The 23,577-nt window shown below is 56.5% G+C and overlaps 4 protein-coding genes across 4 annotated transcripts; 1 reads left to right on the forward strand and 3 right to left on the reverse strand.

Moving 5' to 3' along the window:
• Positions 1 to 206: 206 nt before the first annotated feature.
• On the reverse strand, positions 207 to 6,607 carry KAT2A (lysine acetyltransferase 2A). Its single transcript, XM_079327680.1, has 18 exons — positions 6,214 to 6,607; positions 5,514 to 5,637; positions 5,292 to 5,437; positions 4,838 to 4,927; positions 4,510 to 4,691; positions 4,095 to 4,286; positions 3,899 to 4,005; positions 3,658 to 3,765; positions 3,435 to 3,571; positions 3,124 to 3,332; positions 2,926 to 3,052; positions 2,568 to 2,678; positions 2,335 to 2,478; positions 1,989 to 2,103; positions 1,872 to 1,908; positions 1,707 to 1,770; positions 1,425 to 1,509; positions 207 to 1,277 (listed from the first exon to the last, which is right to left on the reverse strand). The coding sequence occupies exons 1-18, from the start codon at positions 6,439 to 6,441 to the stop codon at positions 1,084 to 1,086; spliced, it is 2,400 nt and encodes a 799-aa protein (XP_079183806.1). The 5' UTR covers positions 6,442 to 6,607; the 3' UTR covers positions 207 to 1,083.
• Positions 6,608 to 7,289: 682 nt separating this feature from the next.
• On the reverse strand, positions 7,290 to 8,227 carry LOC306812762 (heat shock protein 30C-like). Its single transcript, XM_079327626.1, is given in 3 exon segments — positions 7,290 to 8,085; positions 8,088 to 8,191; positions 8,193 to 8,227. Coding segments are annotated over 3 exon segments (768 nt in total). The 5' UTR covers positions 8,213 to 8,227; the 3' UTR covers positions 7,290 to 7,441.
• Positions 8,228 to 8,839: 612 nt separating this feature from the next.
• On the forward strand, positions 8,840 to 9,834 carry LOC306812763 (heat shock protein beta-11-like). The gene has a single exon (XM_079327627.1). It carries the CDS (start codon positions 8,943 to 8,945, stop codon positions 9,684 to 9,686), a length of 744 nt encoding a protein of 247 aa, XP_079183753.1. The 5' UTR covers positions 8,840 to 8,942; the 3' UTR covers positions 9,687 to 9,834.
• Positions 9,835 to 11,526: 1,692 nt separating this feature from the next.
• Positions 11,527 to 23,468, reverse strand: RAB5C (RAB5C, member RAS oncogene family). The gene is made up of 6 exons (XM_079327681.1): positions 23,320 to 23,468; positions 15,410 to 15,654; positions 14,259 to 14,410; positions 13,861 to 13,983; positions 13,044 to 13,137; positions 11,527 to 12,675 (listed from the first exon to the last, which is right to left on the reverse strand). Exons 2-6 carry the CDS (start codon positions 15,573 to 15,575, stop codon positions 12,560 to 12,562), a joined length of 651 nt encoding a protein of 216 aa, XP_079183807.1. The 5' UTR covers positions 15,576 to 15,654; positions 23,320 to 23,468; the 3' UTR covers positions 11,527 to 12,559.
• Between the last annotated feature and the right edge of the window lie 109 nt (positions 23,469 to 23,577).

Here is a 23,577-nt window from a genome sequence, read left to right on the forward strand (position 1 = left end):
ACCCAGTGGACCTCTCTTCTACCCCTGCACCCCAGACTGTTCGTGACCCCGTGCATCCCAACCAACCCCTGCACCCCGATTCTGCCCAGTGCACCCCCGCCCATCCACGGGGATCTTCACATTACCCTCCCCAACACCCTCCAGAACATCCCAGGTTATCCCCCTGCCTACCACGCTGGGGTGAGCCCCAAGGATGGAGCCAGAGCTGCACAAGGACATTTATTTAAAAAAACAAACAAACAAACAAAACAAACAAACCAAACCAACAAAAACACCAGTAAGTGGAATGGGAGAGTGGGGGGCAGGGAAAGGGGTGGGGTGCACAAGGAGTGGGGAGCAAGGGGGGAGATGAGCAGAGGTGGCTGCCAGCCAGAGCGGAGCAGGGAGCAGAGCCCAGCACAGCATCGGGCAGTCACCCTCCCTGGCGCTCAGAGGGACAGGACTGGGGCAGCCCCCCACCCCCCAGCTGGCAGCAGGGACAGGCAGGGAGGATGTACAGGCAGGGAAGGCAGACCTGCCCCGTGGGGAGGGAAGAGCTGACAGAGGCAGCAGGAGCTGGGTGTGCAGGGCAGAGCCCCCCGCCCATCAGGACCCCGGCCCAGGAGCAGCACCGCTGGGGGCAGCACAGGGCTGACCCACCGTACATTCAGTGTGAGGGGCAGGGGCTGCCTGGACATGGACGGAGCAGAAACCAAAGCACTTGTGTGCCCCTGCCCTGTCACAGGGAGTCAGGGCAGAAGGCACGATCCCCGGTAGGGGGGATGCACAGGGGTCAGGGGGCTCCCCCTCCCCAGGCAGAGGCAGGAGCTCAGTGCTGTCCCTGTGCTGGGCACATCCCGAGGAGGCAGCTCCAGCCTCACCCCCATCCCTAGGAGAGGCAGCCAGAGCACCTCAGGGATAAAAGCACCATCCCCCCCAGCCCCTGTGGCTCCCCAAGAAGGAAAGCCCAGCTCCCCAGGCTGCTCAGCAGCACCAATCCCTCCAGCAGCTCCTACCAACAGAGAGAGTGGGGCTGGATCCCACAGGAGCCCTGTCCCTCCCATGAGAGGGCCGGTGGCCACAGCAGGTCTAGGCCAACCCCTGCTACTTGTCAATGAGCCCTCCCTCCTTGAGCTTGAAGTAGAAGAACTTCTCGAGGGTGTTGGCACACTTGCAGTAGTCGCTGTCGGGCGGGTTGTACTCGCGGCAGTTGGTGATGATGCGCTGCAGGTCGGCGATGAACAGTTTCTTGGTGACATAGTAGCGATTCTTCAGCCGCTCCGTCATGGTCTTCAGGTCTGTGAGTGGGGAAGGGTCAGACCCCTCCCCACGCCCCTGCACCCCCTGAGGCTCCCACCACCCCAAACATGAGTCTCCAGCACAAATCCCACAATTAATGTGAGGTCCTCAGCCCCCTCTCCTACAATCCCAGACACAGAACCTACCAATGGGGAAGCGGATGATTTCATAGTAGTCTGGTGCCTCTGACTTCTTCACTGGCTCCATGAAGGGCCACGCACTGGGGTGGGTCTGGGGAGAAGTGGGGGACAGTTGGAGCAATGAACACACAACCCTTATTCACTCCAGCACTCAGGAGTCCTGCTCCCCCCACACTTGGGCTACCCCAGCAGTCCCCAAGGGCAATGTCCTGTACAGCCCATCCCAAGGGAGGCAGCTATGAGGGCTCAGGCAGACAGGCACCCCAGAGGGTCCTTTCCTTCCCACACCTTGATCTGAGCCAGGAGGTTCTTCAGCATGTTGTAGAGCTGGTCCGGGTCCTTCAGCTCCTTCCTGCAGGACAAAGCCAGTGCCCATCAGCTCCTTTTCATTCCAGGGCCAGGAAAATGCCAAGACTGAGGCACAGTCCAAGCTGACCCCCACGCAGCACTCACCCCTTCTCCTTCCCCAGCGGTTTCCATCCTGTTTCTCCTGGAAGACAAGAGTCAGTGTCACCATGTCTGCACTGCAGCCATGGGGAGGGAGGACAGAGCCCTCCTGCCAGGACTCACGGATGCCAGGGACGCTCTCGATGGGGATCTGCCTCACGCCCTCCTTGAAGCACGTCAGCCCTGGGTAGACTTTGCGGATCTGCGCCTGCTTCCTCTCAATCAGCTTCTTGATGATCTGCAGGGGATAGGGCGTTGCAAGGGAGCAGATGTATGGGGCTGAAGGATGCTCCAGGGAGCCACACTGTGATATGGGACACCACAAACCCACCATGCAGGGCCAGTGTCAATGACCCCTTGCTGCCCTGCAAGGCTGCTCTCAGAGCCAGCACAGCCCCAAACCTCTCCCCTGCCTTCAGGGGGTGGCTGGCAGTACTCACCTACCCTCCCACCCACCCCTGGGCCACACCTCCTTCTGCTTCTTGATGATATGTGAAAGCTCAGTGTAGGGGATGCGTGGGTTCAGCTCACACTCCATCAGGGTCGCCCCCTCATAGTCTTTGATGTACCCCAGGTAGCGGCTCTTGGGGACCTTGATATCCTTGGAAAATCCCTAAGAGAGAGGGGCAGGTGGAAGGGGGTAGCTGGGAGGGGGCAGGTGTGCAGCAGAGCTGGGGGCAGCTCCCAGGGAAAGGAGTTCACCTGCTTTTTGAAGTAGCCAATGGCGTACTCGTCTGCATAGGTAAGGAAGTAGAGGATGTTGTGCTTGATGTGGTACTCCTTCAGGTGGTTCATCAGGTGTGTCCCATAGCCCTTGGGGAAGTACCATGAGACAGGGACCCCTCCAGGCAGCCCCAGCTGGGATAAACAACTCCCTCCCACTCATGGAAATGGCAGCTGTAAGATGTCCTGGAGCAACTACCACTGCTTGGGCTGGTCAGTGCTGAGCAGGTCTGGCAGCCCAAGGGGCTGGGGCAGCCCTACACCAGCTACAGAGAGACCATCCTGCCCATGCCAGGCTTTGGGGGGCACACCTGTGCGCCCATCTCCCTTCTCTCACCTTCACTTGCTCATTGGAGGTGACAGCACAGAAGACAATCTCCGTGAAGCCTTGGGTAGGGAACATGCGGAAGCAGATGCCCCCAATCACTCGTCCATCCTTGATCAGTGCCAGGGTCTTGTGCTTCCTGTGGGCAGCATGGCCGAGGGTAAGGGGAGCCCCCCACAGTGGCCCCCTCACACCCCCCCGGCCACGCACGGGTCAAAGACGAGGCGAGTGATGTACTCCTTGGGCATGCGGGGCAGCTGGTGAGAGAAGACGTTCTGCAGCCCCACCAGCCACATCAGGATCTTCTTGTTGGATTTCTGCGAGAGCGAGTTGCCGATGACGTGGAACTCGATGATGCCGCGCCGCTCCTCCAGCCGCGCCGTCTCGTCCCGCGCCGCGTTGGCCGACAGCAGGCTGGTCTGGGGGCACGGGGGGGTCACTGGCCCTGCACACCCTCTGTTGGGGGAGCTCCACTCCACCCTGGCACGCTGGGGAAGCATCCCAGCCAGCCCAGCCCGTACCTCGGGGCCCAGCATGGCAGCAGGGTCGGTGATGGTCAGCATGACCTCGTTCACCAGCTCCATGGGGATGTCTCCCATGACACGGATCCGCTTGGCATCCTCCAGTGTCAGGCTCTCAGGCAGCTTTCGTTTCTCTCCTGGGATGGGAGCAGAGTGGCCCATCCAGTGATGGGAGGGACCATGGACAGTTCCAGCTTTCTGGCGTGGGCTCATGTCACCTTACCTGGCAGGGGCTCTGGGGTGCTGGCATCCAGGCTGGCAGCTGAGCTGCTGCTGCTGAGCTTCTTGCTGAAGAGGGGAGTGGTGGGCACAGCAACGGTGCTGACTGCAGCTGCAACAGACCCGTGGTGCCCATGAATGCTGGAAAATGCCTTGTCATGCCATGGCAGCACTGCCACTGCTCAGGCACACCCTGACCCTTTATCTCACAGCCTCCAAACAGGGGGAGCTGCTTCCTGAAATACCTGGGCGAGACACCAGCTGGGCACCCTCTGCAGCTGGCACTGTGAAATCAGCCTCCCAGATGGGAGAGTTCTCACCGTAGATCTCCTCCTCCAGCATGGAAAGGAACCTGGAAGGGAGTAGCACATCAGCATGCTAGCACCCCAAAGGAGGAGTCCCCTCAGTGCTCCAGCAGCCATCTCCACACTGGACACCTACTTGGGGAAGTGAGTGAGGATCAGTGTCCGCTTCTCTGGCACCAGCTTGTCCTTCTCCACCCGGAACTTCTCCAGCAGCTGCCGCCGGGTCACCGTGAAGATGGACTTGAGGAGGCTGCGCCCGAAAACGTGGGTGGTCTCATAGCGGGGCAGGCTGTCACAGCTCTGTGGCACATGGCAGTAGCACAGCCACCTGTGGGACAGGAAGGGGCTCTGGTGACAGAGCTGGAACCAGAGACCCTAGAGAAACCACATCCCTCCTGGGACAATGGGAGCAGGGGCAATAAGAGCAGATGGATGAAAAGCACGGCTGACATTTAGAAGATTTGCCCCTCTGGGTGCCTGCCCTCCTAGAGGACTGACAATCCCAAGAGTCAGACCCCAGGGTGGCTGGCTCAGTGGCCCCCTGCCCTCACCTGGTGTAGTTGACCTTGTAGGTGGCCACATCATCATTCTGGGAGCGCTGACGGAACTGGGACGGTGTCTCCAGCTTCCAGTAGTTGAGGCACAGCAGGAACATCTTGGAGAGCTCGTACATGGTCTGGCGCTCCTTGGGCGGCAAGTGGCTGAACTTGTACTGCACAAAATTCAGGACTCCCTGGGGAGTGGAGGGGACAGTGGGAAGGTGATGGTGGCTGCTCTGGGTACTTCCATGCTGCCTCACAGAGAGTGAAGGCACTGTGCAAGAGCAGCAGAACACAGGACAAGTCATCAGGGCAGTGCACGAGCCTGAAGCAGCCTCACCTGCTCAATGTTTGGTTTCTCAAAGGGGGGGCTCCCCAGGGACCCCTCGACCACAGGCTGGCTCATCTGCAGGATGCACTTTCGCAGCAGCTGCAAAGACACCATCAGACACTGTCAGTAGAGTCCCAGGAAAGGTGGAGGTGGCTGAATGCTGCCATGGGGCTGCTCCAATTTCTACAGCCAGGAAGGCACTGATGCTGCCCTTGGAGCACACCCATTCATCCCCTAGAAATTGCCTCTCTAGGGAATTCAAGGCCAGGAGAGCAGTCACTCCAGAAGAGGGTGACTGCTCCAGATCTCTGGGCTGTGGGATGTTCACAGCCCCAGCTTCAGCACCAGCTCCAACAGAGCACAAACAGTGGGACAGCAGCCCCCATTCCCCCACAGTGACCAGAGACTCTGCACAAGTCCCCTCATGAGTGAGGCAGTGACACATGCACAGCCCCAGACGCACCTTGAACAGGTAGAAATACACCTGCTTGGTGTCCGTGTCCTCCTCCTTGTGCACTGACATGAAGAGGTTCTCCACATCCACCACCATGCCCAGCAGACGGTTGATCTCCTCCTCAGAGACATTCTCCAGGTGGGACACGTGGTCAGCTGTGCCGGAGAGAAAGGCACAGTGAGGCAGTGGGATCAGCAGCCCAGCCCTGCCCGGGAGGCCCCCCAGGGTTACCCAGTGCATGGCCACAGCTGCGGCACGGCTCGCTCAGGTTGGTCACTGGCTGCTGCAGGTCCATTCGAGGGGCTGTGGGGGGGTTGGGGTTCTTCCAGCCATTGCACTTGCAGGCATCGTTGGCCTGGGATGAGGGACAGGAGTGGTTGTTGCAGTTGCACATGTGCTGAAGCTGCTGCCTTCTGTGGCCAAGGGATTTCCCTGGCTCCCACCTACCCCTTTTCACCAAGCCCAGCTTTTCTCAGACCCCACCCTGCATCACCCACCACCCCAACACTCCCCCGTGCAGCCCCAGGACTCTGCAGGTCCTGCCCAGTGACATCCCCGCACCTGCCTTGGATAACTCAGCACTCTCTTCCTGCACCCCCTGCCTGCACAGAGCCCAGCACCCCAGTCCTGCACCCCATGAACATCCCAGCACCCACTCCCGCATCCTTTGTCCATGTATTTCTCGCACTCAGCCTCCTGCAGCCCCTAAATTCCCCTCCTACACCCATAAACGTCCTTGCAACTCCCTCCTACATCTCTCACTCAGGTCAGCACCTTTGTCCTTCAGCCCCCACCCGTGCACAGCATTGAACCCCCACTCCTGCACCCCCTGCTGCACCCCCACCCATGCCCGTCCTTGCATCTCCCGTGCATGCACAGCCTTCAACCCACCTCCTGCCCTCCCTGCCCTCCCTGTCCCGCTGTCCCCCACCTTGCAAGCCGAGAAGACCCCCAGCTTCTCCAGCTTCTTCCCGCGGGGGAACCCCCGCACCTGCGCCTTGCGCTGGCTCGCCCGCTGCTGCTGGCTCAGCCCGGGCCGTGCCGGGTCGCTGGATCCCGCTCCTCCAGCCGTTCCCCCGCTCGCCCCCGCCGCCGCCGCCGTTCCGGTGCCCGGGCCCGGCGGGGGCCGCCCGGGCTGCGCGGCCTCCGGCTCCGCCATGCCGGGCCCGGCGTGCGCCCCGCGCTCACTGCGCCTGCGCGCCGGGAATGCCGGGATCTGTAGTCCGCGGCGGCGGCGGAGGTGCGGCCGGCGCTCCCGGGACGGCGCTCCCGGGGCCGGTTCACGGCACCCGCTGTCCCGAAGTTGAGCAGAGCCCCCACTCGGGACTGCGGGCGGCGCGAACCGTCCAGAAAGGATCGAGGTCCGGTCATGACGCCCCACCGCGACAGCCCCTCACGGGGAGATGCCGAGCTATCGGTGCCCGGAGGAACCCCCCCCCCACCCCTCCGGTAACCGGTACCGGTGCCGGTCCGGCGGCGCACGGCGCGCTCCGCACTCCGCGGACTCCCGCAAATATGGAGCATGGCCACGCCCTCTTGTCCAAATGCGGTGTGTGAGCCGCCCTCCGCCTCCCGCAGCCGGCACGGGGCGCGGCCGAGCGCCTCCTGACCGGTACCAGCGAACCGGCTCCGCCCGCACGGCGCTTGCTGAGAGCCGCGGGGGGCGCGGTTTAGCGTCGGGCTGGTGCGCGGAGCTGCGGGCAGCGCCTGGAAGGGACCAGCAGTGGCGGGGCGGGCACGGCACGGGAGTGTTCCAGCACCATCCCGAAGATGGGAGTCAATTGTTCCAAGGCTACCCAGGGGGATGCTCAGGACCTCACCGGGATTCTCAGTGCTGTGCATGGCCTGGAGCCCCTCGCACAACCTCCTGTGCCAGGGCAGGTGCCAGGGACATGCCCGGTGCAAGCACAGCCCCGTTGCCCACCCTGCCATCGCGCTGCGTGGGCACAGGCGTTGTGTTGCAAAGCACAGGACTAGGCAAGACCAGAAACACCGAAACTACACAAATAAAAGTTAGGAATATTTATTATATATCAAAAAAGCCGCATATTTTGGGCAGACACCACCCCCCGGGCCATCGCGCAGTCCCAGCGCGGTCCCGCTCTGCGGCCAGCAGCTGCCCCCGTAGCCAGGCTCAGCCTGGTCCCCATTGCTCCTCTTCACGCCTTGGCCCGCTCGGCTCCCTCCTCAGTGCTGCCAGCTGCCTGTGCCACCGCTGGCCCCATCTGGATGGGCACGTTCCTCTCGGGAGCGGCCGGCAGCGCCAGCTTGGGGGCCTCGATGCGGAGCTGCCCGTCCTTGGACAGGGAGCAGGTCAGCGCTTCGGCATCCACCTCCTCGGGCACGTCCCACTCCCGCTTCAGCACCTCGTACTTGTAGGAAAACGAGCCCTTCTCGTCTGTGCTCTGCGTCTCCTTCTGCCCCACCAGCACCACCTTCCTGCCCACCACCTTCACCGACAGCTGCTCGGGCGCAAAGTCCTTCACGTCCTGGCAGACCGAGAAGCCGTCCCCGGAGCCCTGGGTCAGGGCTGCGCTGGTGCTGGAGGCGCGGTCCGCGGCGATGCCGAGCCGCCCGGGGCTGCTCCCGCTGCTCAGGTACTGCTCCACGCTGCTCATGAACTCCCGAGCCCTCTCCATCTCCAGCCTCATCTCCCGCTCCAGCTCGGCGAAGAGGGTGCCTGGATGTGGCCAGAGGGTGCGGACGGGTCCCAGCCACGGGAACAGCGAGCTGGACATTGGCGGCATAAAGTGCAGGCGGCAAAGCATCTCTTCTCTCAACGAGTGCTCCTGGTTGTGCTGCAGCTCTGCTCGGTGCAGTGGCTGAAGCGGTGCTGGGCTGGGGCAGGGGAGCAGCGGGTTTTATTCTCCCCTGCCCAGGGGTGTGTCCCTTCCAGAACGCTCTCTCCCCACGCACCCTCCTGGAGCCATCGCCTATTTTTGAGAGGCTGATTATCCACCAGCCAAAATAGCAGCGCCTGTTTCTGGGGACAAGTCACATGCCACAAATAGGGAGCCGCAGTCACCGCTGGGAGCTCAGGTTTCTGCAGAGCCATCGTGATGCAGCAGGGCCCGTGGGGCCATGGCCGGGGGGCTACAGAGCCCTTCCCTGGCCCTCCTTCCGGGGGCTCAGTAAAGCCAGGCTCCGTTGTGCCAGGAGCTCATAAATTCTGCCAGTAGAGGGAATAGTCCCACCCCTGAAGTACGTGTCCCATGCCATCTGCTGCCAGGCACTTCCTGCACTTTCTGGAGCCCCTCTCCCTGTTGGCTACCCCCAGCCTGTCCTGACCCCTCAGCATCCCACTGTGCACCCCACCTGGGCATGGTGACTTCTGGTCTCACGTGAGGAGACCTCCCTGGGCACAGATGGGGGGGAAATGCACCACAGCTGAGGGTGGGGGGAAGCAGGGAGGAGACAAGCCCGCACTCACTCCATGCCTGGGAAATGCAAAGGGCACAGATTTTTGGCAAGGGTGGCTCAGACATCCCGCTCGGAGGCTGAGGTGATGCTGCTAATTATAAGCCAGGAGAGCAGAGCTGTAAGAGTCAGGGCGAAGGTATGCCGGGCACGACGTCAGCGCTGCCGCTCCTCACGGGTGAGTAACAAGAATGAGCTGGAACGGGCTGGAAAGAGCTGAGCTCTTCTCCCGAGGGTGACGTAATGTGCGGGACAGGGACACGCCCCCAGCGAACGGGTATAAAACCCTTCGACGGCAGCGGCGGGACAGAGCGCTTCCAGCCCACTGGAAACGGGACAGCAGCAGCAGCAGCAATAACAACACCAGCAGCAACAGCAGCAATAACAACAACAGCAGCAGCGATGCTTTGCCGGATGCACCTCGCACCATTCGCCTCCAGCTCCCTGGCCAGCCGGCTGGGCACAGTGAGGACCCTCTGGCCACACGCAGAGACCATCTTCACCGAGCTGCAGCAGGAGATGGAGAAGGCTCGGGAGTTCATGAGCAGCTTCGAGCAGCTCCTGAGCAACCACGGAGCCATCGCCGCGGAGACAACCCCGAGCAGCAGCATGACCCCGACCCAGGGCTCCGGGGACGGCTTCTCGGTCTGCCAGGACGTGAAGAACTTCGCCCCCGAGCAGCTGTCGGTGAAGGTGGTGGGCAGGAAGGTGGTGCTGGTGGGGCAGAAGGAGACGCAGAACGTCGATGAGAAGGGCTCGTTCTCCTACAAGTACGAGGTGCTGAAGCGGGAGTGGGACGTGCCCGAGGAGGTGGATGCCGAAGCGCTGACCTGCTCCCTGTCCAAGGACGGGCAGCTCCGCATCGAGGCCCCCAAGCTGGCGCTGCCGGCCGCTCCCGAGAGGAACGTGCCCATCCAGGTCAGCCCTGCTGCCCCCCAGCCCGGACCAGCTTCTGAGGACGGAGCCCCCAACAAAGCCCAGGCGTAACAGGATGGGACCCCATGGCCACGGCAGGACCGGAGCAGACAGGAGCAATTCTCGGGTTTAAGCCCAGACAAGCTCCATCGGCCATGATGTCATTTTTTTCACTAAACTGGAATGTTTTTGTATCCAATAAAAATACTTTTGCATTGAATCTTCTTGTGTTCTCTGGGTGTTGATTGATGGGGAGGCTGCGCCCTACTCTTGGTGCCAGAGGAATGGGATGCACAGAGGGAAGAACCTCTCTTGCTTCTCAGGGCAAAAATGGGGCCAGAGAGCAGATCCAGATGATTCTGAGAGGGAGGGGAGGGGATATGGGAGCACTGTGCTGCTGAGGGAGGCAGGCAGGAAGGGCAGCCCCACTCACCTGTGCCCCTTCCTCACACCACTGTCAGCCTCAGCCAAAACCCATCCCCACACAATAGGGAGGGAACCACCTTGGGCTGCCTGCCTGGGTGTGGTGTGAGGCTGTTGTACCCACACTTTCCCCTTCCCAGCTTGGCACGGGGCTGCTGGAGTCCACCCTGAGCTCCCAGCAGCAGGGAGGGAAAAGCCCAACCCCGGGTGCGGTGCAAACAGCCATGCTCAGGCCCAGGCAGGCAGCAGGTGTGTGGGCAGGCAGCAGGTATGCAGGCAGGAACGCCTGTTTGTGCTAAAGCTGCCCTGAGATCAGCCAGCCCATTGCTCAGACACAGCAGAAACAGCAGCAGGGGCCCAGCCACAGTACTGAGCACCTGCTCTGGCAAGCAGCAAGACCCTTCTTAGGGCATCACAGATGCTTTCAGAGACTGAAAGGAAGAAACCAGGCACCCAGGGAGAGGAGCCAGCAGATGGCAACAGCAGTGCACACATTGCCCACTGAGTTATTCTGAGTGGGATCAGGGAATCCCTTCTCCAAACTGGTTAAGCTCCATGCCTAGGGAAAGCACCAGCATCAGTCCACCCCACACTGTGAGCACTGGATGGTGCCACAGAGATCTTGGGCACCTCCAGCAGTCCAGGCACAAACAGCACCACACAAATGTGGGGGCCACTGAAGCCCACATCCTACAGGCAGCCCAGGCTCGAGGATGATCCCAGGCACTCCATCACCAAATCACTCCAGACCCTTCCTGCTTTCAGAATTTTAAGGAAATCCAGCATGAGGAAGAGGCACTGTGACCTCAGATAGCAGATGAAGGACACACAAGCCAAGGCTGTTCATACAACTCTATTCAACAGCTCTCCTGTGACTGAGCCTCTCACAGCCCCTCAGCTGAGGGGGGCAGTGGGTTCCAAATACAGCCCATCTCCATCCTCATCCTCTCCTGAGCATAAATGGTGCTGCCAGCAGCACACATGGTAGGATGGAGCTGCAAGGGGCTGCTCCTTCTTCCACATAGGCTCCAGGTCCCAGTGTGTTGGAGTTTCATAGTCCATCAGCAGTGACAGGAGAGCAGTATCTTCCAAGGCCATTGTGTTCATCAATTCTGGAGCACCATCCCAAGCCTGTCCCACTGCTCAGCAGAGCTCCACACACTGTCCCCCCACCTCCTCCCAACTTGCATTGTAGTTTCCCCAGAAGTAACAAGCAAGGAATAATTCCCACAATTTCCCTCAAGCTTCCTTGAGCACACTGGAGCCAAGTGAACACCAGCAGCATCACTGTGAGGAGAGCAGCTGTGCAGGAGCAGCCAACACAGCCCAAGCTCAGGAGCCCCATTTCTCCCTCCTCAGGAAGGAAGTGCCCCAGTTCCCTACCAAGGTATGGGACATACCAGGAGCAGCCCAGCTCAGCCTCCACCAGAGCTGTTGTGCTCATATCCAGTCCCTGCTGCATTAAGAAACATGAACATTGTTGTTATGATAGGTTTATAAAAATTTTGTTTTAATCACACAAAACTGAAGTTTGTGATGAAGACTAAGTCAACAGTTCCTCTTAAATACCAGGATGCATAAGACACTGCATTAGGCACTAGGCAGCAGCCAACATCAGTTAGAGTCTGGCAACAGAAGCCATTTAATACCTCCCTTCATTCTTTGTGGAATTACAGGCTTTTGCAATACATGTCATTCCCACCGACAGGTTATCCAAGGTTTCCCCCACCCCACCTCTGTACATCAGTAAACCTTGTGTATTCCCACCAGAGCAGGGTTAACAATATTAGTGGCATCACAACCATCGAGAAAAGGACAAATTTCTATACAAGATTTTTTGCAAAAGTTGCAACAGGATTAGTGCATTACGACAGAACCAAGAGAAAAGAAGAGTTGGCATGCTGGAGTCCAACACAAAGAAAGACAACAGGCAGCTCGTTGGATGTACTATATTGACAAGATACTGATTGGTTACATGGAGAAACATACAATACAAAATACAGAAGAAACCAGTTTTGCTTCCCTCTGCCCCACCCCAAATACTCATCATTGATTTGGTCAATAAGTGGCCCAAGAGCCGGAGTTTGTCTCTAATGCTACAGTTTAGTGGTTGTTCTGGGCACATCGTACGGGATCAGCCTCAGCTCTTACAGACAGGGAACTTTAAACACGTGTCCCAATATCCCTTTGTTTCCCATAGTGAACTACAGTGCTGTGGGACCTGGGTGCTGCTGGCCTCACCCGCGGGACGGCCACGCTGGCTGGGCAGACACCAGGTCCTGCATCCACCACCACCAGGAAGAGGGAAGAGCAGAAGTTCATATATTAAAAAAGTGACTTAAGACTTAGAATTGAATTAGTATTTGTACAGAAAGGTGCAGGCGGAAGAACTCCCTCCAGCCTATGATCAGAAAGGGATGGAGAATCACGGCGGCGCCGGCAGCAGCCGCCCTACGGTAAGTGCGATCGTTAGCGTGGGTTCCAGTCACGTCCTCCAAGGGCTCGCGCGCCGCAGCAGCTGCTCAGTTGCTGCAGCACTGGCTTCTGCTGGGCTGGCTGCTCTCCTGAAGGTCCACCACCCGATTCCTGCCCGGGCCACCAGGAGCACTCTGGGGTTCATTTTTTGGCAGTTTCTTGGCTAGAAAGAGACAGGGTGTTAGCAGGGTTCTGCTGAGAGGTGAAGCTCCTCCCACTGCTCAGCCCCAGGGTGGGTTCAGATGCTCCAGACTGAGCCCTCGCTGACAACAGTTTGGGACAGGACAAACATGCAGCTTGCCCAGCCAATCCATCCTCAGCTCTGGGTGGCATCAGACCTGCTCCCATCTCCACCACCATCCCAGACACAGGGACAGGGAACCAGCTCTGCAAGGCTAAGGCTCCACACACTCAGGGAATGACCAGTCACACCAGTGTGGCAAACTGGACACCTGCCCTGGCTGACACAGGACCCTCCTGGGCTGCAGTGCAGGTGCTCAGAGCTGCCCCAGCCCTACACACAGGCTGTACCTATTGCCATGAAGATTTCATTCACATTCATCGCTGTCTTCGCTGACGTCTCCATGAACAGCAAGCTGTTGTCATCTGCATATGTTTGTGCATCCTACAAACAATCACAGCACAGTGCTAAAGGCAGCCTGCCAGGAGGTCCAAGCAGACTTTATGTACTTCACTTGTCAATGCACTAGCTGCTGGAGAAACACTGTGTCCCACCTTGGGTCAGAGATTCCCTTCCCTCTCCCTGTCCTCATCTGGGGGGGCCTGGACAGCCCAGGGACATGCTCCATCAGCAGCCCTGCATGCCCAGTGTCCCACAGCTGAGCTGGGGCACAGCCTGACTGAGCACACACAGCAACTGGGACCTAGGTCAGCTGGGAATGTGTCACCCATTGCAAGGGCACCACAAGGAATCCTGTGTGAGGGCTGGGTAAGAGCCTCTCCTGAGCACTTGCCTCAGATGAGGTAAGAGCTGTGAAGAGCAAGAACAAGCTAGGAATGATTCTTCATGTGTCTTGTACCCAGAAGATGCTGTTTCACACCCTGCAGACATCCCCACATGAGTAAGGCAGCAAAGGAGGCTGAGGACAGAAGCTTGTGGGCCTCCTCCTCCTCCACATTCCCCAGGACTTTCACCAGCCAGGGCCACATGTGCTGTGACAGAAGCAAGGGAAGGGCAGGGCACAATGGCATCCTGCAGTCCTCAGCACAAAACCTCACTTTCATGCTCCCTCAGAGCATATTCTACATAGCTGCCATCTCCCTCACTTAAGCAAAAAGATGCTTTTCTGACCTGCTTGGGTAACAGCTTCCCTGGATTCCCACTCACCTGGAAGTCCACAGCTCTCTTGTTAGCAAGGTCTGCCTTGTTTCCTGCTAGTGCAATTACAATATTGGGGCTAGCCTGTCTCTGCAACTCTTTCACCCAGTTCTTGGCTCGTACAAATGTGTCCTGGAAGCAAACAGGAGGCAGCAGTCAGGAAGGGCAGCCATGTAGGAATCCACAGGGCAGATATGATTAGAACAAGGTTTTCCTGTGAGAAGCATTCTGCCTCGGCAGCACTTGGCAGCAGGATCCTTTATCAGCTCACAACCTTGGCCAGAGCCGAGGAAGAGGCCATGAGCAGTTTTCAAGAACTTGGCACCCCCAGCCAGATACCTGCAGGGCTGTGACCCAGCCATGCTCCCAGGCACTCCTGGCAGCCCCCCAGCCCTGCCCACACTCACTGTGTTGGTGATGTCGTAGACCACGATGGCAGCCTGGGCCCCCCGGTAGTACATGGGGGCCAGGCTGTGGTACCGCTCCTGCCCCGCCGTGTCCCAGATCTCAAACTTCACTGTTGTGTCATCCAGACACACTGTCTGTGTTAGGAAGGCAGCTGCAAGAGAAGGGGGTTTGCCTCAGCTGCAGCAGGGCAGGGCCCAGAGCCAGCACAGGAGCTCAGAGCAGGCTGAGCCCTGGAGAGCCCAGTGCTACTGGCTGTGGCAGCTGCAGCTCTGCTGTGTCACACTCCCTGCTCACAGGAACAAGAACCAACCACCAAGGTGGCCCAGAGGGCTCAGGCAGCAGCTGGCCCCTGGACCATCACACTGCCAGACCCTCCCAGCAGGCCCTGACAGGATCACACAGCTCAGCTGTGGCACCACCATCATCATCATGTCTGGGGAGCACCAATAGCAGCACCAAACTCAGCCCACTTACACCACACTCTCCAGTTTAGTAACTGGCTGTTTTCTTGTCCCAGCGAGTCTAACACCATGTGTTACACCCAGCACAAAGGCCCAGGTGTCAGATACAGACTGAGGCACAGCACAGCCCTCCACAGAGGAGCATTAGGCCTTGCTTGCCAGTAAGTCACACTTTGAGCTGTGCTTACTTCCTGCACAGGTCACAGAAGGACAACTCAAGCCTTTTCTCAGACTCCCCCCAGTATTGCTGCTCAGACACCCACATACCAACCAGCCTTGGTTGATTGGTGACGCCGTGCTAACGATTTCAAGCTAATAAACTACTAGATCTGAAAGCACTGTGAAAATAGTTAACAGTATCAGGCTAGAAACAGCCCCAAAATCCCAGGTCATGGTCTGAAAAGATAATTAAGGGCTATAAACCAAGCTGAAAGCCTCAGTTCCAATTAGAAGCTGGAGCTGAGGCACTGAAAACAAAGCCTCAGAGGCAAAGTGCAGGGTTGCCATAGCATTATCCTCTGCTGTGCTGATCACTATACCAACAAATTGTGAACCAAGAGTTAAAGCATTAACTGTTTGCCTCTATTTATAGCAAAAATCCCAGACCAGACCAAAATAGCCAGTCTTGCTTCTGACACCCCAGCAAGGTCAGCACCTCCTGGCCACAGGCATCTGGAGCTGGCACTCACCTCCAATTGTGCTCTCCTGGTACTCGTGGAACTGCCCCTTCACAAAGCGCAGCACCAGGCTGGATTTCCCCACCGCCGACTCGCCCAGCAGAACCAGTTTGAACTGGCAGATTTTGTTCCCAGCTGCTGGTCCGTTCGGTCGGGCAGCTCCACCTCGACCTGCCATCGTGGTCTAAGTGCAGGAGTGCCAAGAGTTAAGGATGCTGCAGGTTCTGTACTGGGATCCACCTGTAGGCAGGTTGCAACTGGAAGAAGAGGTCAGAGTTAGTGACATGCTCAGGGACCAGCTGTACCAGTTCTAGAGGGTGGTTTGATCTGCAGTCAGCACAGACTGCTGGTGGGTCCTTCCACAGTTGGGGGAACCACAGAGCAGCAGCCCCTGCAGCAGGATCTCAGTCTGCAGAGCCTCCCTGGAAAAGAGGTAAGGTAATACAAGCTCTCCTCCCCACCAGTGGGCCCTCCAGCACTTCCACCCTGTGGAAGTGGATGGATGTTACACACACCTTGCCAGGGTGAGGCAGGTAAGGAGCACCCAGCACACAATGGGTGTTACTAGAGCTTTGTCTGTTCAAACAGCAATTACTCAGTTCACAGAGGTAACTGAGCTTGACCTTTAGCTCCCTCCTCCTTTCTCAAGTTCACAAGGAAGGAACTTCAGACTACCAATGCCATACAGAGCCATCCCAGTGCCACAGTGGCAGGAGGCAGCTCTGAGGGCATTGAGGCATTTGGACAAAAGGAGTTTCTAGAGGCACCTTTTCCTCCTGAGGCACTTAAACCACAATATTCTGCATCTCCCAGCAGGCCCAAGGACAGCCCTGGAGCCAGGCAGGTGGTCTGGTAGCTGGGGCACCTGAGGGGGTGCCCAGCTCAGAAATGCACCTGACAGCAGCTTTTCTCTGGGCACAGGCTGTCCCCTCACAGACTGGCAGCAGCTCCCCCTCCCATTCCTGCTGCACACCAGGAATCACCACCCAACATGATCCAAACAGAACCAGCACCTAAATGCTTCCCACACCCATCCTGCTGCCTCAGCACCCTTATCCCACAGCATTCCAGGTCATCAGGCTACTGGCCACGTTCCTCACGTGGGATCAGCATCCCCTGGGATCAGCACTGCCAACCACTCCCCAGCACCAACCTCCTGAGTGGTGCAGAAACACAAAACCATGGCAGGAACAGCAGAACAAGCTGATTTGCATCCAGAGTTACCCACAAGTGAATCCTAGGGCCTCCCTGAGCACTAAGCTCTGCTGCTTGCAGAGAACAGGAATGCTTTCCAAATACACAATTACAAATTTAGGCACATTTCCTGTACCCTTCACAACTCCCACTTCCCTGTGGATGATAAATGCTACAGCTGATTGCATCTGCTCTGGATCACCACTTTCCCCTTCTACTCTCCTAACACAGGCTGTTTGTTAAAAGAAAATGCCCCAAAAGTCAATTGCTCCTTGTCCTGAGTGTATCCCCAAAGAAACTCTATGTACATGCTGCATTTTCCCAGCCAATATTAGATATCCATTTATAAGTTTAAAACAGTCAAACTGGAGCAGTGTCCTGTGAATAAGGCTCAAGCCTCAGTACAGAGGAGAGCTTCAAGAGAGTTTCCAGGGCAAGGCCTGTCCAGCTGTGACTGCTTGAGGTTACTTTATGCCTCAAGTTTAAACAATCCAACATTTGACAGCTTTGATAGGAAACCTCCAACAGTTTCAGAGCTACTCTGGAGCCTGTGAGTGCCAGCAGCTGGAGAATCTCAGCAGCTTACACAACACAAAGCACTTGAGCATAGGCTGACATCTCACCTCAAATTGCTCTGACCAGCAGGCAGTCAGACACCAGCTGTTAAGCCAGTACCACCCACTGGAGATGGCAGGTAGGACAGAAACTGAGGAGTAAAACTTCTGAGTGCTGTGGGATGTTTCAGGAACCAGAGCTATGAAGCCATTGCTCTGAGTCCAGTTGGGTTAAGCAGTGAAGATTTTGTAATTCAGAGCTGGGTCCTTGCAAGTAGCATGGTCAGGACTCTCCTCCCTCTTCTGAGGAAGGGCAAACACTGTTTGACAGGATGAGAAAGGTTGATATGAAACAAACCAGCAAGTGGCTTTGGATGGTGAGTGAGCAGCATTGGTTGCTCTGGCCAGGAGCAGTTTGGTCACTGCAGGTTCAAGAGGCTCAGCAGCAGCTTTGCATCTCTACCAGTTGGAGGAGGCTTCCACCTTTTAGAGTTTCCCCTCTAAAGAGAGCTTGCAAGAGAACAGTTTTGGTTTAATCTTGTGTTTATAACTCCCTGGGCAGTCCATCAGCTCCACTGCTGCTCCAGACCAACATTCTGCACAAACACTGTGTGAATCACAGTGTGTCTGAGTTATGGCCTCCTGAAATCTGATAGCAGTGAATCTCAGAGCAAAACAAGGACATGAGCTTGTTGACATCCTCAAGTCTTAGCCTGACCTATATTTCACAGATCTTGATGCATTTTGCCATCTGGTTGTGCTACATGAACTGCAATGGAATTAGGTGAGCACATCTGTGTTGAGCTCACTGTGGACAGCCACTGGTCAGTGCAGGCAGGGCAGCACCAGAGCCTTGACTGCTCCAATTATGGAGAACCAGAGCATCATCTAAGGATAGTTTGGGGCTTGGATATAAGTTTATATGGCTTCATGTTCACATGAGAAGCTGAAATATCTTTCAGATGTTTGAGTGGTCACTGATGGCCTTGGGCTAAGGACATACCCAGGACCTGGATAACCAGCTGATGGTCACAGGAGGAAGCAACTGAACAGAGTGGCCACCAATGCTGCAGACAGTGAGCACACTCCATGGCAGGACAGGAACTTTCTGCTAATGCCAGTATGTTTGAGGATTCCAGTCAGACAGAAGTCAGCTCTGCAGAGGGAACAGGCAGCTGAACTACACAGCCTGAACCTGTGCTAGGTCAGCCTACACACACACTGGACACTGACCTGAGGAACAGGGACTGCTTCCTGCTGTATGAAGCCATTTCTCTTCATCCTCCCCCCTCTTCCAGCAGGGAATTGGGCATTCACCCCTCCCTGCTCCCCACAAGAGCCCCAGCACTGACACTCGAGCCACAGGTCAGCCAGACCAAAATAACCACAGTGACACCAAACAGACAGGGAAAGCAGCTGAAGGCCCAGCCTGTCCCAGCCTGCCATCTAACTCAAGCCATCAAGGCCATGAAGAGGAAGGGCACGGTGGGATAATCATGTCATTAAGATTAAGCATTAATTTTCCTACTAGTTTCTTTTAACTAGCAAAACCCAGCAGTTGGGAGATCACAAGACCCAAGGAAAGGCTGGTGCTGGTTTATTTACCTGCCCTACCCACCTCCCGCTCACTGAAGCACACACAGGAACTCTGGAGCTCTGCATCCACAGCAAAAACACTGATTTTTTTATTGTGAACTCTTAACATAGTTTCTTGTTTAGTTTGAGATCGAAGTCAAGTACCAATTCCTGATGCTGTCCCATGAGTGAGAGCTCCAGGTCTATCATTTCTGCAGTTCATGCTCCTCCAACCTCTCCTCTGCCTGCCAGGGTTTGCTGGAGGGGGCTGTGCACAGCCAGGAATATTAAATTCAAGAATCTGATTGCCCTAAATGAGAAAGCACATGCCATGGCTATTGCACTCCCTGCCTGCCCAAGTGCAAGACCATTCTCCAGAGTCCTCAGGATGCTGGGGAATAGCAGCAGAGACCATTTCAAACAAACCTACCCAGGACAACAACACAAACCTTCACTGGGGAATTACAGTCAGATCCCCACATTAACCCCTGCAGGAGACCTCACCACAGGGAAGCTGCTCATTTAAGGTGTCAGAAGTTAGAGAATCTGATATTTTTGCCCTGTGTTCACCCAGTAGCAAGGACTACTCTGAAAGCTGAGGATATTTAGAAACCCAATCCTGAAGACTCTGGTTACCCAAAGGACTGCTGCTACTCTCAGCTATGCAAGGAGTTGCTTCACTGGGGATTTGTTGGCTTAGAACCAAAATACTCAAGACAAAAGCCCCAGTGAAGTATTTATCTCATTAAATAGCTGACAGTGTTACATGAATTTCTTGGCAAAGGAAGCCCTGAAGTTACCCAGTGGTTTTGCTTCACCTCACACTGCATGGGCAGCTGGCCCAGGGCTGCACAGTCAGCTTCAGCACAGGTCAGCTCACTGAGCCAGGAGAAACTTCCATGAGCAGGACCAGCAGAACCACACATGGACCACACCAGCCCAGGCTAGCACAGGATTGTTAACCTAATATTCCAACTCATCAATATGATTAATAAGAACAAACTCCTTCAGCTTAAATGCAGGGGGGTGCAGGCTGCAGAGAAAGGAGGAACAGATCCATCTCAGAGGAGATGAACCAGGAAACACTCAACCTACAGACCTCAGCCCCATCAAGTCTCACAAGTTTTGACATTCTACCTTTCTAACACTCTCCCTTCCTGCCTTTTCCCTCCCCAAAGAATGAGCCCTCACTCAGCAAGGAGCAGGCTGGAGTTCAGGAACTGCTCTAAACTGGGCCATGCTCCACTTCAGCTGGCAGGAGCTGCACTACAGCCCTGAAGTACAGACTCACAGACCCAAATCAGCTCAGACACCTGTTTCAGAGCACTCCTATGGCTGTGAGTAACTTAAGATAGGCTAACAACTTCTCTGTGCAGTGCATGTCCAAGACTCACAAAGACTTGGACACATCTTAATTTACAGGATTTCCATTCCAAAGTTGATCCACTCATTCAGCTACAGACCTGAACTAGTACCAGCTCCTCATGCTGTTGATACACACATCTGTTTCCTGACATTTGCACATCCATGGCCTCTGGAACAGCCCCAGCAGCCAGCTGTTTTCCAAAGCAGCTTTTCCAAAACAACTCTATCTTCAGAGATTCCAAGGCCACCACCCTGCTGTGACAATAACTCCAGCACAGACTTCAGTGGAAGAGTTTTACATCACCTTCATCTCCCATTAGCTGCCCAATAGCTCCCTGTCCCACAGTAGCTCCCTCTGGAAGCCCTCACCCACTTTCAGTTATCTTTATCACAGCAAGGCTGGAGGATCAACTCCTGGATGCAGCCTGGACTGATTCAAATGGAACAAAAGCATCAAGGTTTAAATTCTTCTGCCAAGATTGTTTAACTCTTATTTCTGACACTGACTCTTGTTCAGATGCCCTCAACAGACACAGGTTCACTTTGACCAGACACCCAGCAACACATCCCTTGGATAACACCCACTATTCAGCCAGCAAGGAGGCAACATCAGCAAAGCACAGCAGCAAACTGCCACCTGCACTGCAAAGAATCTGTGACCTTCAGAATATCTTTCCCAGACTGCACAAAGATCTCCTGCCTCAAGCAGCTCCTTATTTGGAGTGCTACCAAACCAAAGCAAACATGAAAACCAGTGTTTTCTTATCTGTTTATGCAGAGTTGCTCCAGCAGCTCATTCCTGTGCTCCAAGGGAGGACAGCATTCTCTCCAGACCTCAGATGAATTTTATACCTCCCCAATACTGTCACATCCAGGAAGGTTCCCTGTTTCTGGCTGGTGTCTGGAGTGTTTTCAGTGTTATTCTGACAACTTCTCAGGACTTGCATAAGAGGCTGCAAACTTCATACCCCAAGGGAAGAAAACAGCTGACTCCAACATTTCTACATTCTATCCTCTTTTAAGTCTGCTGACAGGAATACTCTGGGCTACACCCACTTCATTAGAAGCGTTCCCATTTCATTTCCTGTGTCTGAAAGCACTTGGCATTCCTTCCCCCTCCCTCTTCAGGGAGATGCCATGACCACCATCCACTAAGTGTGCAGCAGCTGAAGAAGTTTGGATCCAGAGCTGATGACTGGCAGGGCCTAGAGCAACCCTTGAGCTGATCACTGTTGGGATGCAGAAGAGCTCTGCTGTGATGGGAATAATCCCATGGCTCAGCACAACAATTAGGTTTGGCCAAGCATACTCACATCACCAGGCAGCTCCTTTACACACTGCCCAATGCATCACTGGTTTCACAGCAAAACCAGAGAAATGTTTTATCTTACTATATTCATACCTACATGTCAAGCCAGAGTTTCCCTCATGCTCTCCAGTAACTCAAATCCTCTCCAGGAGTCCATCTCACACTGCCTGAGTTGTTCCATCACCTGAAGAGGAATCAGCACCTACTTAGAGCCTCTAGGTTTCCCCCACTGCCTGTACAATGTGCAACCAACTAAATCAGCCAGAGCATCTTAGGAGAGATCACCCCAGAAGCAAATTTTTGATGTGAATTTTGGTATTGACTATTCCAGCAAACTATTGTGACTCATGAGGGGTTTGAGGTGATTTCAACACTGAGACACAGGTATGACCCCAAACATTCCTGTCCTTGACCTCCCAGATCCAGCCAGGCTCTTGCTCTACCTGCTCACCTCACTCCAAGAATGCATCAAGATCAACTGCCTAAAGCAGCTGCCTGAAGGTACTATCCTGAATTCTTAACCCTTTTCAGACATAGTTCTTTCACCTTATCATGCAGGTGAGCTGAAAAGAAATGTAAATGACTTTCAGAGTCAAGGCAGTAGTGGACATTGTGGGCATTTCCAGGAAGCTCACTCAGACTGCATGGCATGTCAAGACAACTGGACTGAATTTGCCTTTTTGGCCCCAGCCAAGGCTCAGAGCAGCTCAGGAGCCCCAGCAGAGCACAGGCCCAATGTCAGGCTGTAAACAGGGCAGCTCAAGTGTGCTGACCCTCCACACAAAAAGCTAAGAATAGCAGATGCAAGTTGTTCCACAGCAGACTTAAAATAGTCCCTCGACATATTCTCCTTTCCAACCTCCTTACAGGATTGAAAACAGCCAAGGTCAGAGCTCCAACAGCCACATCTGAGGGCAGCAAATAAAGGTCAGCTGGGCTGGGGTCCTGCAGGTCCCAGCAGCACTCACAGCTCCTGCCCAGCCCCAGCAGCTCTTGAGCATCTCCAGGAATAAGGTCTGAGCAGTTTCCCCAGGATTCAGCAGGGCAAACCTGTTGCTCACACACACAGCTGGTGCAGTCCCACCAGGATCCCACATGGATTGCACTCCCAGCTCACACACCAGGGTGTCTCCTGCTGTGACAGAGATCCAAGGACAGCCTTGCTCGAGGTTGCCTCACAGATAAACCACAAAATGTCCTTGCAGCCCCTGGGCCTTGCTCAGGGCCCTACAGCACCACGGGTTTCCCTTCACAAGGGCCCTCAAGGGGCACAAGGCTGTGCTTGGCACCAGCAGTGACCCAGGACAGTCTCCCCTGGAACCCATTTACAGCAAATCAAGTCACCTCCTTCATTTCAGCAGTTCCCGGGAACCCACCTGGGCTTCCCAGCTCCTGGAGTTTCTGTTCCCACCCCAGAGGCTGAGCAACTACCACAAAATACGATCCCACCATGAAAACCCCTTCAGCCCTGGCACCACTCCCAATCCCATCAACTTCCAGCCAGTCCCGGCGGGAGCTGGGGCACAGCCGCGGGGCGCACACACGGTACCGGCGGCAGCCGCTCGTTCCCGCTGTCCCGTGCCGCTCCCCGCCGCCAGCGCGGCTCCTCTCCCGGTACCGCTCCCCGCACCAGGCCGGAGCCGCCGCTCCCGCGCCCCGACAGACACGCAGGGCCCCGCCAGGCCGGCGCACGGCGAGAGGGGACGACACCCGGCCGAGCACGGCCCCCGTCCGGTCCAGCCCCAGCATCGCCCCGCCCGGCACAGCGCCGCCACCGAGCCCCGCTCCACTCCCGCCACGGCGCCCCCGAAGCGGCGGGGCCCGACCGCCGCCCTCGGCCGGGAGAGATCACGGGGAACGGGCCCACGCCCTCGGGGCGAGCCCGGTCACCTCAGGACGAAAGGCGCGGCCGCGGCCACACTCACCGCCCGCAGCGCCGCTCCCGCCGGTGCGTCTCGCAGGCCCCGGCCCTCACTTCCGCCTTTACCCGTTCCGCTTCCGGACCCGACCACCCCTTCCGCCCCCCGCTTGCCGGCCACAGGCACACACAGCTGCCAATCATCTGTCCCCGCCCCGCTCTCGCCCCGCCCTCCGGGGCATCCCGCCCCAGCGAGCTGGGCGTGACGTCATTGCACCCCCGCGTGGACTGCTGGGAGTTGTGGTCCGGGGGGTCCCGATGTGAC

Source organism: Erithacus rubecula (assembly GCF_903797595.1).
Source record: "Erithacus rubecula genome assembly, chromosome: 27".
Lineage (NCBI taxonomy): Eukaryota > Metazoa > Chordata > Aves > Passeriformes > Muscicapidae > Erithacus > Erithacus rubecula.

Excerpts from the sequence above, each read along its gene's own strand:
- KAT2A (XM_079327680.1), bottom strand. The coding sequence starts at position 6,441 with ATGGCGGAGCCGGAGGCCGCGCAGCCCGGGCGGCCCCCGCCGGGCCCG. Across the intron at positions 3,333-3,434 it reads CTGCCATGCTGGGCCCCGAG|ACCAGCCTGCTGTCGGCCAA; the intron begins GTACGGGCTGGG and ends CCGTGCCCCCAG. Across the intron at positions 2,104-2,334 it reads TCATCAAGAAGCAGAAGGAG|ATCATCAAGAAGCTGATTGA; the intron begins GTGTGGCCCAGG and ends TATCCCCTGCAG.
- LOC306812763 (XM_079327627.1), top strand. The coding sequence starts at position 8,943 with ATGTGCGGGACAGGGACACGCCCCCAGCGAACGGGTATAAAACCCTTC.
- RAB5C (XM_079327681.1), bottom strand. The coding sequence starts at position 15,575 with ATGGCAGGTCGAGGTGGAGCTGCCCGACCGAACGGACCAGCAGCTGGG. Across the intron at positions 14,411-15,409 it reads CCAGGAGAGCACAATTGGAG|CTGCCTTCCTAACACAGACA; the intron begins GTGAGTGCCAGC and ends CTTCTCTTGCAG. Across the intron at positions 12,676-13,043 it reads TGAAATCTTCATGGCAATAG|CCAAGAAACTGCCAAAAAAT; the intron begins GTACAGCCTGTG and ends GTCTCTTTCTAG.